The sequence below is a fragment of the Schistocerca cancellata genome, chromosome 2, assembly GCF_023864275.1.
Source record: "Schistocerca cancellata isolate TAMUIC-IGC-003103 chromosome 2, iqSchCanc2.1, whole genome shotgun sequence".
NCBI classification, from domain to species: Eukaryota; Metazoa; Arthropoda; class Insecta; order Orthoptera; family Acrididae; genus Schistocerca; species Schistocerca cancellata.
Window position 1 is genome coordinate 387,124,590 of NC_064627.1, and position 16,930 is coordinate 387,141,519.

The window sequence follows — 16,930 nt, forward strand, 5'->3', positions numbered from 1 at the left end:
ACGCGGAAGTGCCACAAAATGACGTGGTATGGGCTCGATTAATGTTTGAAGTAGTGCTGGAGGGAGCCGACACCAAGAATCCTGCAAGGCTGTCCATAAATCTGTACAAGTATGAGGGTTTGGAGACCTCTTATGAACATCACGTTGCAAGGCATCCCAGGTATACTCAATAATGTTCATGTCTGGGGAGTTTGGTGGCTAATGGAAGTGTTTACACTCTGAAGATTGTTCCTGGAGCAATTCTGGATTTGTAGTGTGTTGCATTGTCCTGCTGAAACTGCCGAAGTCCATCGGAATTCACAATGGACATGAATGGCTGCAGGTAATCAGACAGGATGCTTATGTACGTGTCACCTGTCACAGTCATAGCTAGATTTACCAGGGGTCCCATATCACTCCAACTGCACATGCCCCACGCCATAACAGAGCCTCCACCATCTTTTAACAGTTCCCTGCTGACATGCAGGGTCCATGGATTCATGAGGTTGTCTCCATACCCGTACATGTCCATCCACTTGATACACTCGTCTGACCAGGTAACATGTTTCTCAGTCATCAACCGTCCAATGTCGGTGTTGATGGGCATAGGCAAGGTGTAAAGCTTTGTGTTGCGCAGTCATCAAGGGTAAACAAGTGGACCTTTGGCTCTGAAAGCCCATACTGATGATGTTTCATTGAATGGTTCACACGCTGACACTTGATGGCCCAGCATTGAAATCTGCAGCAATTTATGGAAGGGTTGCACTTCTGTCACATTGAACAATTCTCTTGAGTCATCCTTGGTCCCATTCTTGCAGATCTTTTTCTGCCTGCAGTGATGTCAGAGGTTTGATGTTTTACTGGATTCTTGATATTCATGGTGCACTCGTGAAATGGTCGAACAGGAAAATCCCCACTTCATCACTACCTTGGAGATGCTTTGTCCCATCGCTCATGTGGCTACTATAACACCACATTCAGACTCACTTAAATCTTAATAACCTGCCATTGTAGCAACAGTAAATGAACTAACCAGTGCACCAGACACTTGTTGTCTTATATAGGCATTGCCGACCGCAGCACCTTATTCTGCCTGCTTACATATCTCTGTATTTGAATACGCAAGCCTATACCAGTTTCTTTGGTGCCTCAGTGTATAACTTACACTGATAAGCCTTGTATGAAATCCTTGAAGTTGACTTTTCCCTCTTTATCTTACAATTTCTATGAAGTTGTTTTACATCTCTCCTTTTAACCAATTAATTTTTGCTGGCTTTCTGAATGTATTCTAGTTTCCTGTAATCTATTACACTGCTTTTTTTTTTTTTTTTTTTTTTTGTTCCTTGGCACTCAAACACACTTGTTTCATTTAAGCTGAGAAGCACTGAATGATGGGGGAATGTAGGCGGACTGTATTATATAGATTACCATACACTATGATCTTGTTAAGTACAAAGTGCTGCCAATGTGTACTGAAGTTCAGTTTATCTGTGTCAAAATGTTCAGTGCAATGATGAACAATTTCAGCATATGTAGCAGAAACAGAGATAAGTATACAAAACATATTTGTTAAGAATTGCTACTACACAGCACTTTATGTAGCTCAATTCAATTTGAATCTAAGCTGTGCTAAACTTTCCCCTCTTCTGGTGAAAGACCAATCTTCACTCTGGTCATTTGCTGTGAATGTACAGACTGCACATGAATAGTTGACATATTTTAACACTGAATAAAAATTGTAACTCTAGTAGTATTTCATTTAAATTTTGCTCCAACGTGTTTTGTTTCATGGAAATGTCAGTACAGATTGTGCTGCTGCAATATTACCAGCCGTTGTTCCGCATTTCACTGTGCCTGAGCTCAGGTGTTTATTTGTTCAGCAGTGTTAAGGCTGTTCTCTTTCATGCTACATTGAAAAGTGTCACAGCAACACAAAGAGAATTTAGGGCAATATTCCACATGCATTGGGCTCCACCAAGGTACTCAATTTTCCTATTAACAAGAAAATTTGAAGAAGAAGGTAGTTTGTTGGAAGGGAAATGACCTCGGGCATCAACTTTTCAGGAAAAAAACGATGCGTGGGGAAAATGTGACGGTGTGGGTAGCTCTATCCACTCATGGCCAAATCAGACCAGAGTTTTTCCAATGAAATTATCAATGTTGGCTGATACAGAACATTGGAAAATGACTTTGTGCTACATCTTCTTGCACCAAACTTCCAATGAACACATAGTGGTTTATGCAAGATGGCGCAACACCCCATACAGCTAATGCTGTACTCCCATTTTATACAGGAAATACTCAGCAATCATGTGATGTTCCTTTATTACCAGCAGTGCCATCATGGGGATTCTTCTGGCCTCCTTTAAGTCCAGATTTAAACCAATGTGATATATTTGAAAGAGAAACAGTTTCCTTTGAGATCACAGAATGTTATGGAACTGTGTCAGGCAGTCAAGCATCCTGGCTGTAGCATGGGGCCATGGCCTTGTGCCTGTGAGCAGCAGGTGGACCGAAACACACACAATAGGGTTACCTGGCAAGTAAGAATGACTACTTAAATGCCTCTGTAATTATCTAATTTAGTTCACATGTTCCAACATCTCCACAAGACACTCCTGCGAGCCAAACAAACATGTGACCACTTGCGTGCTGACCTTCATTTATGTTTAACATTTTCAGTTAGTTCAATTTGGTATAGGAACCACAAGTAGATAGACTGCAGTTTCCAAAGCGTCTACCAATAAACTGAAGTGCATTCAAAGAAAGTTACCAATCACTGCACAATTTAGAAATACAACTGGACTTTGGTGCAGGTTTTTTCAGATGGTTCTTCATTACTGGTTAACGCATCATCTGGAAAATGTCTATGGTTACTATAAACATCATCTACATGTCATTAATACACAACAGTAAGTGGCCAACACACACCCCCAGGCTAAACCTGTGGCTGATTATAGGTATCACTCAGTACTGCACAGCAGCTCCATGACCTGGCTTCTCAAGTCATCTGGAACCTTTGGTCTGGAAACTGTTGTATAGACTCAAGCCAGTTCCCAAAATTAAAAATAAATAATTTATTGTGATCTGAACTGATTTTTACTAAAACATTAAGTATGATCACTGTAGTTCCTCAATAACTGATGCCAAAATTATAATATATATATCTCCCCCCCCCCCCCCACCAAAAAAAAAAAACCACATTTTTCTGTGTGTATGCGAAGGCTAATCTCATAAACAACTTTAGGGATTTTGATATGGTTCATGAGTAAAGCTTGTGTATGTAGTTGGTTATTACCATGAAAGACAAGTCGTCTGGCTGTAGATATTTAGTGCTATCCATCCAAAGCCAGGGCAGATAGCTATTTTGTCAATCATCAATGGTGTGGCACTGAGTCAAACGCATTTTGGATGTCAAGAAGTACTACAGCCAACTGATTGTCTTGATCCATAGCTTTCAGGATGTCATGTGAGAGAAGTAAGAGCTGAGAAATACTGCCTGCATACATTTTAAATTCATACTTTTTGTTTTTTACATATGTGAACAAGATATCAAAAATTTATGAAAATTGGGGAAAGAACTCGTTTTTGTTCCTTATGATTATGCATTGAATGACTTATAATATATTATCATAAACTACTAATTAATATGTGACTTACAACAAACAATTCTTATGACATGATCGTATAAAAAAATTACTCACCGTTCGACCATCAGTAGCATGAACTTTCAGTTGATAGTTGTCAAGTGTTTCATAGTCAAGTGCACGTCTTAGAACCAAATCTCCAGACTGAGTAATGCTAAATGTGCCAGAGTGAGTGGGATCTTCCAGCCAAAATCGTACTCTCTGTCAATTGCAATGTAGCCAGAAATTAGAAAAATATAGCAATACTACAAATGTAACACATTTATCAGTTCTTGAAACCTGAAGTCTCAGTCTGGACTGTCCACATCTTTAATGTAATAGGAATGGCATGAAGGTATACAGTTCGAATTTCAGGGTTGCCTACGGTCTTGAGATATTTTATTTATTTATTCAATCCAACTTTAAGCATTTTCATGTAATCAACCTTGTTACTTTATATAAATGTACATATATGACGTATCTTCTTGACAGGACAGATATGTTGTCAACATTTTTCGAGATAAATTTTTTTATATTATTGATGTAACCTGCCAGTTTTGTCAGTAAACTCTAATGATAAGATAGGTGACTGTGAAATGGGGTTAAGGTTTCCAGAAACAGTTTCAATAATAAATCTCAGAAGAAACCTTGTACATAAATATTCCAAATTCCAAATATTTTTGCTTAAATAGGACATACGCAAAACTAGCATCAATATCAATCAAGAGATTTACATAAATATCCCCCTACTCTCTCTCTCTCTCTCTCTCTCAACATAAATTTTGTTTGTTTATTACTGACATGTACTACATACTGCACAATAGTTCATATGTCTAATTCACTTCTTATGATAATAATTTACCATTTCTCTCTGATTTACATGGGGCTTAATAATTTACATGTGGAATGTGTGTACTTCTTTCTAAATGATGCCCAGTAAATACAAGATTTCTAGTGTTTTCCACAAATTATGGCATTCAGTATAACAAATTACCACATTACATCTTAATAGAAATGTTTACCAACATGTATTATGTTTATTTACACAACCTCAAGTATACTATACTTTGAAGATCTTAAAAGTGTGTGAATTACTTTAATGCCTTATTTATATAACATCTGGCAACAAACTTTAAAGTAGACATACCCTATCACGTGGTTTATTGGTAACAGCAGTAAGTAACACACTTCCTAGAGGAACATTTTCTAGCACAGAAGCTGAGAAATGCTTCTGAATAAACATCAGATCACCAGCAACAACACCAGGCCTTGAAACTGTCAATGTTGCTAACGCATACCGATCTGGGTTGTCATATTGTGTAGCCTGAAAAAATTCCATGACATATAATGAGACTAAAAAACAGTTATGCATATGGTGACAAAGCAACACTGAATTAGACTTACGTTTATCACTTATACTTGTACTATCAGGTCAGAGTCATATTCTGAAATTTGCTTACTTTGTCATAAGAAGCTTATGTAACAACAATATTATGTACAGGAAAGACTGCAGCTACACACACACACACACACACACACACACACACACACACACACACACACACACACACTCTCTCTCTCTCTCTCTCTCTCTCTCTCTCTCTCTCTCTCTCTGTGGAGGCACAGTGGGATAGGAGTGGAGGAAGGTAAAGTGTTGATTGTGAGAGTACGCAGGGCAAAGCAGCTGGGTGCAGTCAGAAGAGGTGTGCGGTGGGAGCAGGGAGAGGAGCGCAAAAGAAGAGAAGTAAGTATAGGACACATGCAAAACTAGCATCAATATCATTAGTGGAATAGAAAGCTGTGTACTGCTGTAATGGGAACAGGAAATGGGATGGGTGGGTAAGGACAGGGACTAATGAAGGTTGAAACCAGTGGGGTTGCAGGAACATAGGATATTTTGCATGCAAAGTTGTCACCTGTGCAATTCAAAAAATCTGGTGTTGGTAGGAAGGATCCAGATGATACAGGCTGTGAAGCAGTCATTGAAGTGAAGGACATTGTGTTAGGCAGAGTGCCCAACAACTGGATTGCCACAGTTTGTCCTTGGCCGTTTATGTGGGCAGACATTAGACATGTCTGCCCACATAAATGGCCAACAACAAACTGTGGCCAAGAAGCACCTGGACCACCCAATTGCTGCAACTGCTGCCCAGCACCCATCATGACTACAGACATCATGGATGTCTGCCCACACGAATGGCCATTGACAAACTGGCCAAGAAACAGCTGGACCATCCAGTTGCTGAACACGTTGCCCAGCTCAATGTTCTTCACTTCAATGACTGCTTCACAGCTTGCACCATCTGGATCCTATCTATTATACCAGCTTTTCTGAATGCACAGATAGGAACTCTCCCTGCAATAAATCCTACGTACCTGTAACCCCATTGATCTCAACCTTCATTAGTCCCTGTCCTTTACCCGTGTATCTCCTTCCCAGCTCCCATTCCAGCACAACACAGCTTTCTATTCCACCAATGCACTGACTAGTCTTTTTCACCTCTTCTACTCTTCTCCTTTTCCACTCCACTTCCACCCACCCCCCCAACCATCCCCTCCCTCTAGCCTCCCAACTACACCTATCTTCTCCCCATGTCCTTGCATGCTCCCACAATCAGCACTTTACTTTCTCTCACCCCCATTCTGCTATCCCTCCTCCTCCCATAGCTTCTCATATCAGGCACAGTTGCTTGCAGTCCAGCATCAGTGGCCAGAGACAGAGGTATTTTGTGTGTGTGGTTTGCTTTTGTGGGTAGTGTCTACTTTAGACTTCAGAGTCTACTTTTGGCTAAAAGCTCAACATGTATGGCCATCTTTCCTTTTCATAATACTGTTGTTATTCCAACCTGGATTTTCCAGAAGGATTTTTTTTTTTTTTTTTTTTTTTTTGCACACATCATAACAGGTACAAATTATCAATACAATTTTCCTTTCTGTATTTCTGATAAGGGAAAAAATTGCCACTTGACTAAATTAGTTAATCTTTCTATCTTTATCAAGTACTAAAAATACCACAAGAAAAACGGTAACCAAGTTACACAATAAATTAAAGTGGATTGGCATTTGGCTCACTACTGAAGATTACTTCACAGTAAATGTTTCTGTTTAGGAATATAGAACAACATTTTAACTTTCAACAAGAACTACAGTTTAAATGATATAATAATAGTACTAAATTAGTGGAACCACAATAATATTGACATGTTCCCTCATGAGTTTACTTTTTAGAGTGCCCAAAAAAAATTTTCCAGTAGTGAAAGAATGAAATCCCAAGAATGAAGTGCTCAGGTTAAAAAGGGTACAAGACAGGAATTTTGTATTTCATTTCCCTTATCGATATGCTTATGACAGCTTGTGTTACCCGCTACAAATAAGTTCAAAATGCCACACATAAAAACAGGATTCTTAGGGGTCTCATCTCATATCACAGGGTCTCTTGGTGATAAGGAAGTAGGGTCAAGTATCTTGGATAGCTCTTGGGCCAGGGACAGTTTATATTTTTTAACAATTTTTTGTACCAACACAGAGCTGTGGATCCCAAGATGATTATGCACAGCAAATGGCTGAAATTTTTATGATATATTCCTAAAATCACTATCTCTATCTCAAACAATCTCGAAAATTTTAACAATATCTTTAACGTTTCACAAGACACAGAGGTTCAAAGTTGCCTTGCATGTACACATAAAATATGCGTGTAAAATCCAGTGAGATGCGAAATCTAAATAATAAATCACAATTGATCAGATTTTAACATTATAATCTCTAGGCATTTATCTAGATGATCCATCTTACTGTTTTCAAAAATCTTTATCCATTATCGAGGAACACCACAAAAATGTGGTTTTTGGGTACCAAAACAAATCCATAGATTCAAAGGTGGGTATTGACAGTAAAGGGCTGCAACTTTTATGATATATTCCCAAGATGTCAATATCTAACAACCTTGAAAATTTTCTTGATATCTTTACCCACTTCCAAGAGACACAGTTTTGAAGTTACCCTATCTGATGTTAGGCACTAGTGTGGTTTATAAAGTGATGTAGCCTGGAAAAATATACTGGTAAGTGTCTCTGTTACCATCAGGAGGGTTCTGAGAACCCCATGTTGTTCTGAAGGACATACAAAATTTTTGTAAATGTAAAATCTGGCCCGAGGTGTAAAATTAGTTTTGCATTATTTCAGTTTCACAGGAATAAAATATTAAAATTTTACTGAGCCATAAGATTTTTTTCATATGCGTGATATGCCCTGCTGTGGCAGGGAAAAGTAGGGAACCAGTGGAAAAATACTCCTTTTGTAGCACAAAAAAGTGCTCCTGTTTAGAGGACAGACTGGAAAGTGAGGTACCAGCTACCACAATCGGGAGTGGGGGCAGTCAGAAAGAGGTGGAAGCTAGCAGACATTACTCCTTTGCACAACGGCAGTGAGAGAGAAAGAGAGGGGCACAGTGGGAGTGGAATGTAGTTGACAGTGGCAGAATAGTGCTGGGAAAAGAGTGAAGTTGACATGCCAGTGGGAGATGAATAAAGAGCAGAAGAAAGTGGAACTGGGTGAGAGCCAGGGGAGAGGGGGAGAGACAGAGAGGGGGAGACAGAGTGGGGGGGGGAGACAGAGTGGGGGGGGGAGACAGAGTGGGGGGGGGAGACAGAGTGGGGGGGGGGAGACAGAGTGGGGGGGGGGAGACAGAGTGGGGGGGGAGACAGAGTGGGGGGGGAGACAGAGTGGGGGGGAGACAGAGTGGGGGGGAGACAGAGTGGGGGGGGAGACAGAGTGGGGGGGAGACAGAGTGGGGGGGAGACAGAGTGGGGGGGGAGACAGAGTGGGGGGGGAGACAGAGTGGGGGGGAGACAGAGTGGGGGGGGAGACAGAGTGGGGGGGAGACAGAGTGGGGGGGGAGACAGAGTGGGGGGGGAGACAGAGTGGGGGGGAGACAGAGTGGGGGGGGAGACAGAGTGGGGGGGGAGACAGAGTGGGGGGGAGACAGAGTGGGGGGGAGACAGAGTGGGGGGGGAGACAGAGTGGGGGGGGAGACAGAGTGGGGGGGGAGACAGAGTGGGGGGGGGACAGAGTGGGGGGGGAGACAGAGTGGGGGGGAGACAGAGTGGGGGGGGAGACAGAGTGGGGGGGGAGACAGAGTGGGGGGGGAGACAGAGTGGGGGGGGAGACAGAGTGGGGGGGGAGACAGAGTGGGGGGGGAGACAGAGTGGGGGGGGGGAGACAGAGTGGGGGGGGGAGACAGAGTGGGGGGGAGACAGAGTGGGGGGGGGGAGACAGAGTGGGGGGGGGAGACAGAGTGGGGGGGGGAGACAGAGTGGGGGGGGAGACAGAGTGGGGGGGGAGACAGAGTGGGGGGAGACAGAGTGGTGGGGGGGGGAGACAGAGTGGGGGGGGGGAGACAGAGTGGTGGGGGGGAGACAGAGTGGTGGGGGGGAGACAGAGTGGTGGGGGGGGAGACAGAGTGGGGGGGAGACAGAGTGGGGGGGAGACAGAGTGGGGGGGAGACAGAGTGGGGGGGAGACAGAGTGGGGGGGAGACAGAGTGGGGGGGAGACAGAGTGGGGGGGAGACAGAGTGGGGGGGAGACAGAGTGGGGGGGAGACAGAGTGGGGGGGAGACAGAGTGGGGGGGAGACAGAGTGGGGGGGAGACAGAGTGGGGGGGAGACAGAGTGGGGGGGAGACAGAGTGGGGGGGAGACAGAGTGGGGGGGAGACAGAGTGGGGGGGAGACAGAGTGGGGGGGAGACAGAGTGGGGGGGAGACAGAGTGGGGGGGAGACAGAGTGGGGGGGAGACAGAGTGGGGGGGAGACAGAGTGGGGGGGAGACAGAGTGGGGGGGAGACAGAGTGGGGGGGAGACAGAGTGGGGGGGAGACAGAGTGGGGGGGAGACAGAGTGGGGGGGAGACAGAGTGGGGGGGAGACAGAGTGGGGGGGGAGACAGAGTGGGGGGGAGACAGAGTGGGGGGGAGACAGAGTGGGGGGGGAGACAGAGTGGGGGGGGAGACAGAGTGGGGGGGAGACAGAGTGGGGGGGAGACAGAGTGGGGGGGAGACAGAGTGGGGGGGGAGACAGAGGGGGGGGGAGACAGAGGGGGGGGAGACAGAGGGGGGGAGACAGTGGTGCAGAGAGGGTGGAGAGGGGGAGAGAGGGGGAAAGGGGGGAAAGGGGGAGAGAGGGGGAGAGGGGGGAAAGGGGGAGAGGGGGAAAGGGGGAGAGGGGGAAAGGGGGAGAGGGGGAAAGTGGGGAGAGGGGGAAAGGGGGGAGAGGGGGAAAGGGGGGAGATGGGGAAAGGGGGGAGATGGGGAAAGGGGGGAGATGGGGAAAGGGGGGAGAGGGGGAAAGGGGGGAGAGGGGGAAAGGGGGGAGAGGGGGAAAGGGGGGAGAGGGGGAAAGGGGGAGGAGAGAGAGGGGGGAGAGAGAGGGGGGAGAGAGAGGGGGGAGAGAGAGGGGGGAGAGAGAGGGGGGAGAGAGAGGGGGGAGAGAGAGGGGGGAGAGAGAGGGGGGAGAGAGAGGAGGGAGAGGGGGTCAGGAGAGAGAGGGGGAGTGGGGGAGGGAGAGATATGGGGAATGGGGGGAGGGAGAGAGGGGGGAAGTGGGGGGAGGGAGAGAGAGGGGAAGTGCGGGGAGGGAGAGAGAGAGGAAGTGGGGGGAGGCAGAGAGAGAGGAAGTGGGGGGAGGGAGAGAGAGAGGAAGTGGGGGGAGGGAGAGAGAGAGGAAGTGGGGGGAGGGAGAGAGGGGGGAAGTGGGGGGAGGGAGAGAGAGGGGGGAGGGGGGAGAGAGAGAAAGTGGGGAGGAATGCATGATATAATAACAGAAGAACAGAAGAGAGAGCAAGAAGAGACAGTAGTAGCAGGACAGAATGAAGGAGACTGTGGCTGTGATACAGGAGACAGTTGTGCTGAGTGAGTGAATGAATGAGAATGGACAAGTGGGAGTGGATGGGTATGAGTGACTTACAGTGTTTTGCTAGTGGGTTTGAGCCAGTTAAAAATTAGGGAAGCTTGTGAGAGTGAGATGACTTGAATTTTAAAAAGAGTGCAAATATGTTCACATGCCAAATGTTTAAAGGTGTTGAGGCAGCTCGTACCCCACTTTTCAGTCAGTGTCTTTTAAATGGAAGTATATTCATCTTATGTGTGCTCTGATAGGAGCATTTTTCCACCAGTCCAATCTACACCCAAAGAAACAATGACAGAAACAAAATAATGCTTCAGTAGAGGGATTCAGTGTGAGAGGATATCAACCATTAGATTCATTGATGACATTGCTACCCTCAGTGACAATCAGGAAGAACTGCAAAGATTTTTGAATGCAGTTAACAACGAGCACACACTGTGGATAGGGAGTAAATCGAAAGGAGATTTATGTCATGAGGACTACTGGAAATGAGATTAGCTGTAAGTTTAGCAAAACTGGTGGCTATTAAGTAGACAAAGTGAGTAATTCTGCTACCTTGGAAGCAAAATAACATGTGATGGACAAAGGAAGGAGGACATAAAAGCAGATTGCACAAGGAAAGGGGGCTTACCTGGTGAAAAAAGCCTACTAATATTAAACATTTGCCTTAATTTGAGAAAGAAATTTCTGAGATTTCACATTTGAAACACAACAATGTACATAAGGGAATTGTGGACTGTAAAAAATCTGAAAAAGAAGAGAATTTTAGCATGTGAGATGTAGTATACAGATACGTTGAAAATATGGGGAGGAAAGGAACATCTCAAAAACACTAACAAGGAGAGGCAGTATGGTACGACATATGTGAAGATATTGGAGAATAATTTCCATCGTACCTGGGGGATCTGTGAAGGATAGGAACTGGAGGGGAAGATAGAGCTTAGAACACATTCAACAAATAATTTAGGATATTAGGGCCAAAAGCTACTCTGCCAACTGGAATGGTCTGGAAAAGTTTAGTGTGGAGAGAGATACGAAGATATGCTGTGTGCCACACTGTTAAGAAAGGAACTATTGTATCTTGTGAACTGAAATTATGAAGGTAGAGGTGCAAAACTGCTGGCTTCTACACGTACATCTGTACTCTGCACACTGGTGTGAAATGGATGGCAGAGGGTATTTCTCATTGCACTACATATTAGGGTTTCCTCCTTTTCCATTCCCATTACTGTAATCTTACCTTTATTGTCCTTAACTGAGAAATATGTAGGGAGTTGTTGTATATTCCTAGCACCCACACTTAATACTGTTTCTTGAAATTTTACAAGAGATTTTCATGGTAGTTAAGTTCAGTTTTTGGCCTTCTGACAGTTCAAGATTTTCAGCATTTCCATAAGACTTTATTTGGTAAAATGATCAAAATGGTGACCCATCTGACAGATTGATTGGATAAAATTAAGCCTTTCTATTACCATTTCAGTACAATAATTTAACTTCTGAGAATGAAACTCATAGACAGGCTGAATACATAATGGTAACTACTAAGTCAGTTTCTACAGCACAAGCTTGCAGAATTCAACTTGGATCCACTTCAAGTAAAGTGATAGCTTTAGCATTACTTGACTGATCGGTTGGTTGATTGAGTTTTTCATTATCTACTCCACATCTGTCTTCTTAAGAAATTGTTAGCCTTTAGCTCCATGAAAAAGTATCAATAGCTTTGTTTGTAAAGACAGATTGTTTATATGTGGTGAGGGTTGTTCATTTGGTTTAGTTAAATCTGAGTCATAGATGTATGATTTGCATGTTGGTGCTTTGAGATCTAATAAGATTTAAGGTACGACCAAGACAGATAATAACTGAAGGCTGTTCTAGAAATAGCTGTGTATATTTAATGTTATGGATATTTCTCATCCACAATACCATGAGAAGCCTGATACCACTAAAATAACTTTCTAAAGTAAAATTTACTCCCATCGCACTAGCACCACACTCTTTGGATTCATTTAAGAACTAGTTTTCAATTTTGAAAATATCGTTACAATTTAACAGGGAGTAAAAACAATTTCATTATTTGCTTAAACTGTAAAAATGTAACACTGTTAGAATGAACAGAAGCAAGAGTTTAATACAAAGAGAATCTGTGCAATATAAGAACATAATGATAATTATGGTTTAAATTATCTGTGGAATAATACAATTTATTTAAACATTGGTAACATTTGATTATGTTACAAATATATGACAGACAGGATGAATCTGAAGTGTAACATACCCTAACAACAAGAGTTGTAGGCTGCAGGAGCTCATCGTCAGGCACGGTTCTTTGCAAAATTACACGACCCGAACTTCTGTCAATTTCAAAAAATCTGTAATCCTGAGTTGCTGGAAGGGAAATCATATTGCATCCAATTATTCAGTAACAGATCAATTTGTGCTCCTAATATTAAAATATTTCCAAATGTCGGTTTCATGATCTAGTGTGTGCTGAATGAAAACAGGAAATTACTCATTATTTACTAAAAATGTACAGATACCATTCAGAATTGTAGTATAAATATTTAGTACAATATTTCTTTAACTCTGTTCTTAAGAAATACATTCTTTCACTACTAATAAGACCTCACCAGAGTTGAAAGTGTAATAAATAGGTGCATTGATCCCAACATCCTGGTCATATGCTGCAATTTCTCTTGGCAGGACCTTCAAGCGTGTTCCCTGTGTAAATACAGAGAATTCTGATTAATAATGTTATTTACCTGCACGCAATTGTGGTAGCTTTACTATAATCTTTCTTACATTCTTGTTTTCCCTCTTTGATTTCTAGATACTTCAACATTGTTTTTGTTATTAATCCAGTGCATGAACTGATAAGAACTGTTTACAGTATGAAATTTTCAGATAAAAAAAGGAGTCAATACCACTTTTCTTAGAATGTAAAGAATGTTTCACAAATATTTCATTACCTTTCATTCAAAGTCAGACAATTTGGTCTCTTCCGATGTCTACCATTTGTTAAGCTTTTGCTGGTATTTACAGCTGAAATCTCAGATTTTTCTCACAATATATCATGTCAGAGAGACTGAACAGGGCAAACCTATTGATATAACAACTGAGGATTTACAGGAAACTTTTGACAAAATTGACTGGATACTCTACATGAAATTTTGGAGGTAAAAATAAGGAGAGTGAAAGTTATTTACCATTATACAGAAATCATACAGCAGTTGTAAGAGCTGAATGGCATGAAAGAGAAGCAGTGGCTGAGCAGGGAGTGAGACAGGGTTGTAGCCTATTCCTGATGTTATTCAATCCTTACATTGCATAAGCTGTGAATGAAACCAAGGGGAATATTGGAGAACCAATTAAAGTTAAGGAGAAGAAATAAAAACTTTGAGGTTTGGTGATGATATTGTAATTCCACCAGAGGTAACAATGGACTTTGAAGATCAGCTGAATGAAATGTACAGTGTCATGAAAAGGTTATAAGATGAACATCACCAATAGTAAAACAAAAGTAATGAAAGTATATCAGTTAAGTCAATTAATGCTGAAGTAATTAAAGTACGAAATGAGACACTAAAATTAGTAGATGAGTTTTGTTACTTGGGCAGGAAATACCTAATAATGGTTAAGGTAGAGAGGATGTAAAACTCAGGATGGCAAAAGCAAGAAAAAGTGTTCTGAAAAAAAGAGAAATTTTTTATAAACTGTAAATATAAATAGTGCAAAGTCTTTCCTGAAGGTATTTTCCTGCAGTGTAGCCTTGGCAAAAAGACAACAGAATCTTTTGAAGTGTGATGCTACAGAAGGATACTCAAGACTAGGTGGGTAGACTGGATTGTTAAGCAGGTACAGAATGGAACTGGGGAGAAAATATGTTCATTTCACAACTTTTCGCAAAATATGGGGCCAGCTGATAGGACACATCCCGAGGCAATAAGGATCTGAAAACGAAGGAAAGCTTTTGCAAGGAAGAGATATGAGTGAAAATTTGTAGATGGAAACCGACATTTAACTATAGTAAACAGATTCCAATGGATATAGGCAGCAGGAATTATGCAAATATGTAGAGGCTTGTACAGGAGAGACTGACAAGGAGAGCTGCATCAAACCAGTCTTCAAACTAATGTCCGCAACAGCAACATGACAGGAAAGCACAAAATTTATCCAAAAATCATCATAATAATGGTAAACCCATTCATTGAATTGTGTACATGAGGGAGTTTCATACCATACAGAGTAATATTCAACCCCTTTGAGTAAAAACAAATAAGCAAACAAATACAAGTGTTGTTTTAACGATTCATTAAAACACACTACACAATTTTACATTTCTGCTACCTACATAACTTCTTTGCTGACAGTGGTGTGATATTTATAATTTACCTTGAAACAGTGTTTTTTAAAAATTGTATAGTTTTATTTGTTAATAATTTATAATTATTATAGAACTGTTTTGAGGAATATTCATAATGTGTGATCACTGAACCACGACAGTATCTTCAAGCTTGATAATGTGGGTATATGATTTTCCCTATGTATAGCTGTGGGACTTTGCGACCAGGACTAGACAATCTTTAGGTACTGAGTGTTCAACAATTTGATAAAAAAAATTTCAGTGTCAGGATATGCAAATGTCAGATTGTCATCACAAATCTACAGGACAGCAAAATAAGTGACAGTTATAAGTGATAACCGGTACACAGCAACAAGTGCAATGCTGTGAATTAACCAACCAATAATGAAAAAACAGTAAAATGGGTAACATGGATAACATGGTCCTAACAATAATACATCACATTCTTGTACAAACGAGCCACTCCAGAAGACAGATACTACATCACTGACATCTTGTGTGGGATCCACATGCAAGATCTCCCTCCCGTGTGTGTGTGTGTGTGTGTGTGTGTGTGTGTGTGTGTGTGTGTGGGTGGGTGCACGCACGTACGTACGTACGATTCACAACAGGCAACTTTTTAAGTATAAGTATTCCTAATGTCCACCATCAACAAGTATGTGTGTCCTTGTGTCTCTTGCTTTTCTGAGAAATTAATTCCTATTTTTAGATCAGAGGTAAAGCTTCAACCTGAAAAAAGAAACACACACACACACACACACACACACACACACACACACACACACACACAGAGAGAGAGAGAGAGAGAGAGAGAGAGAGAGAGAGAGAGAGAGAGAGAGAGAGAGAGAGAGAAGAAAATTAATTATACCAACCTGTAATGGCACAATAGGCAGTTCAGCAGTGTATCTTTCATCAAAAAATTTTGGATTCTGATCATCTGCATCTATCACATACACATAGATGACAGCATCTGAATATCGAGGTGGCGATCCCTGGTCCTGAATTGTAGAAAACAATAAAGTTAAATATATGTTATCACAACATCAGGAACTATCATGACTCTAGGCTTTTTAAAAAAAAAGATTTCTATAGTTGTTCAGGATGTCATGTATTTGATTAGAGCTGGTATTTTTTGACAGATAGAACAGCCATCAAACTGTGTTAGTGTTGTTCACGTTAAATGTTGTTATAAGGCCTTGTAGGGTACCTAATAAGCAATAACAATGACAGACACTCAGTGATCACTGAGAAGAACATGGAGATGCCACATACTCACGTGGGACAGCACTATCAGCACCTGGCAGGAATTGAAAGAGGCTTCACTGAGGACCTCCATTTGGCTGGCAGGTCAAATTGTGCAATATTCAGATTGTGGGGCATTCAGATGTGACAGTGGCCCAATGTTAAACTGTATGGCAACATGAGAACAGGCATACTCATTGTCAAAGTAGTGGTTGACCAGGAAGACAACTGTGATATTATGCACTGAACACATCATAACCCCTTTACATTTTCATCTACCATATGGTAAGTCTTAAAGGACATTCCATATCATCTCATACCATCGGTCAGAGACAAGCAGCAACCGGAATTACCATCTGACACACAGTCTGACATTAAACCACAACACAAACGACTGTGTTTGGAGGGGTACCATGACTAGGACATGTGGACTGTTGATGAATGACATTGTATTGTGTTCCAGTGACGTATCACAGTTCTGCAGGTACGTTGAGGTACTCCTATGATCAGCAAGATCCCCATATCTGTCTTCAATAGCAGATTTGTGTGACCAGCTCTGACATCAACTCTGCCCCAGAGGCCAGAATTCAGGATATCAGGAAACAGTTACAACAGCTTTCCTTTCCAGCTTTCCTAAGGAGAGGATACAATGGCTTTATGACACTCTTCCCAACTGAATAAGTGCATGTATCTAGGCCAGAGAGGGTACAACATCATACTGTTAAGGGGGTTCATACTGCTGTGTTCTTTGTAAATCTGATTTCAATTTTGTAAGCAGTGGAATAACACCATGTGCCCTCTAAATGTATGATGTTTCATAACTATT

At 42.1% G+C, this 16,930-nt stretch overlaps 1 protein-coding gene and 1 long non-coding RNA gene across 2 annotated transcripts in view; one reads left to right on the forward strand and one right to left on the reverse strand.

The window, feature by feature from the left end:
- Positions 1–16,930, reverse strand: part of LOC126161798 (fat-like cadherin-related tumor suppressor homolog) — a 367,143-nt gene that overhangs the window by 25,628 nt on the left and 324,585 nt on the right. Inside the window, exons 9-13 of the mRNA XM_049917888.1 lie at positions 15,735–15,860; positions 13,130–13,220; positions 12,778–12,887; positions 4,753–4,929; positions 3,684–3,827 (exon numbers count right to left, since the gene is read on the reverse strand). Coding sequence (XP_049773845.1) covers positions 3,684–3,827; positions 4,753–4,929; positions 12,778–12,887; positions 13,130–13,220; positions 15,735–15,860 — 648 coding nt within the window. The remainder of the gene's footprint in view (positions 1–3,683; positions 3,828–4,752; positions 4,930–12,777; positions 12,888–13,129; positions 13,221–15,734; positions 15,861–16,930) is intronic.
- LOC126161799 (uncharacterized) overlaps positions 1–16,930 on the forward strand; it is a 64,815-nt gene that overhangs the window by 22,916 nt on the left and 24,969 nt on the right. The gene's annotated exons all lie outside the window — the stretch shown is intronic.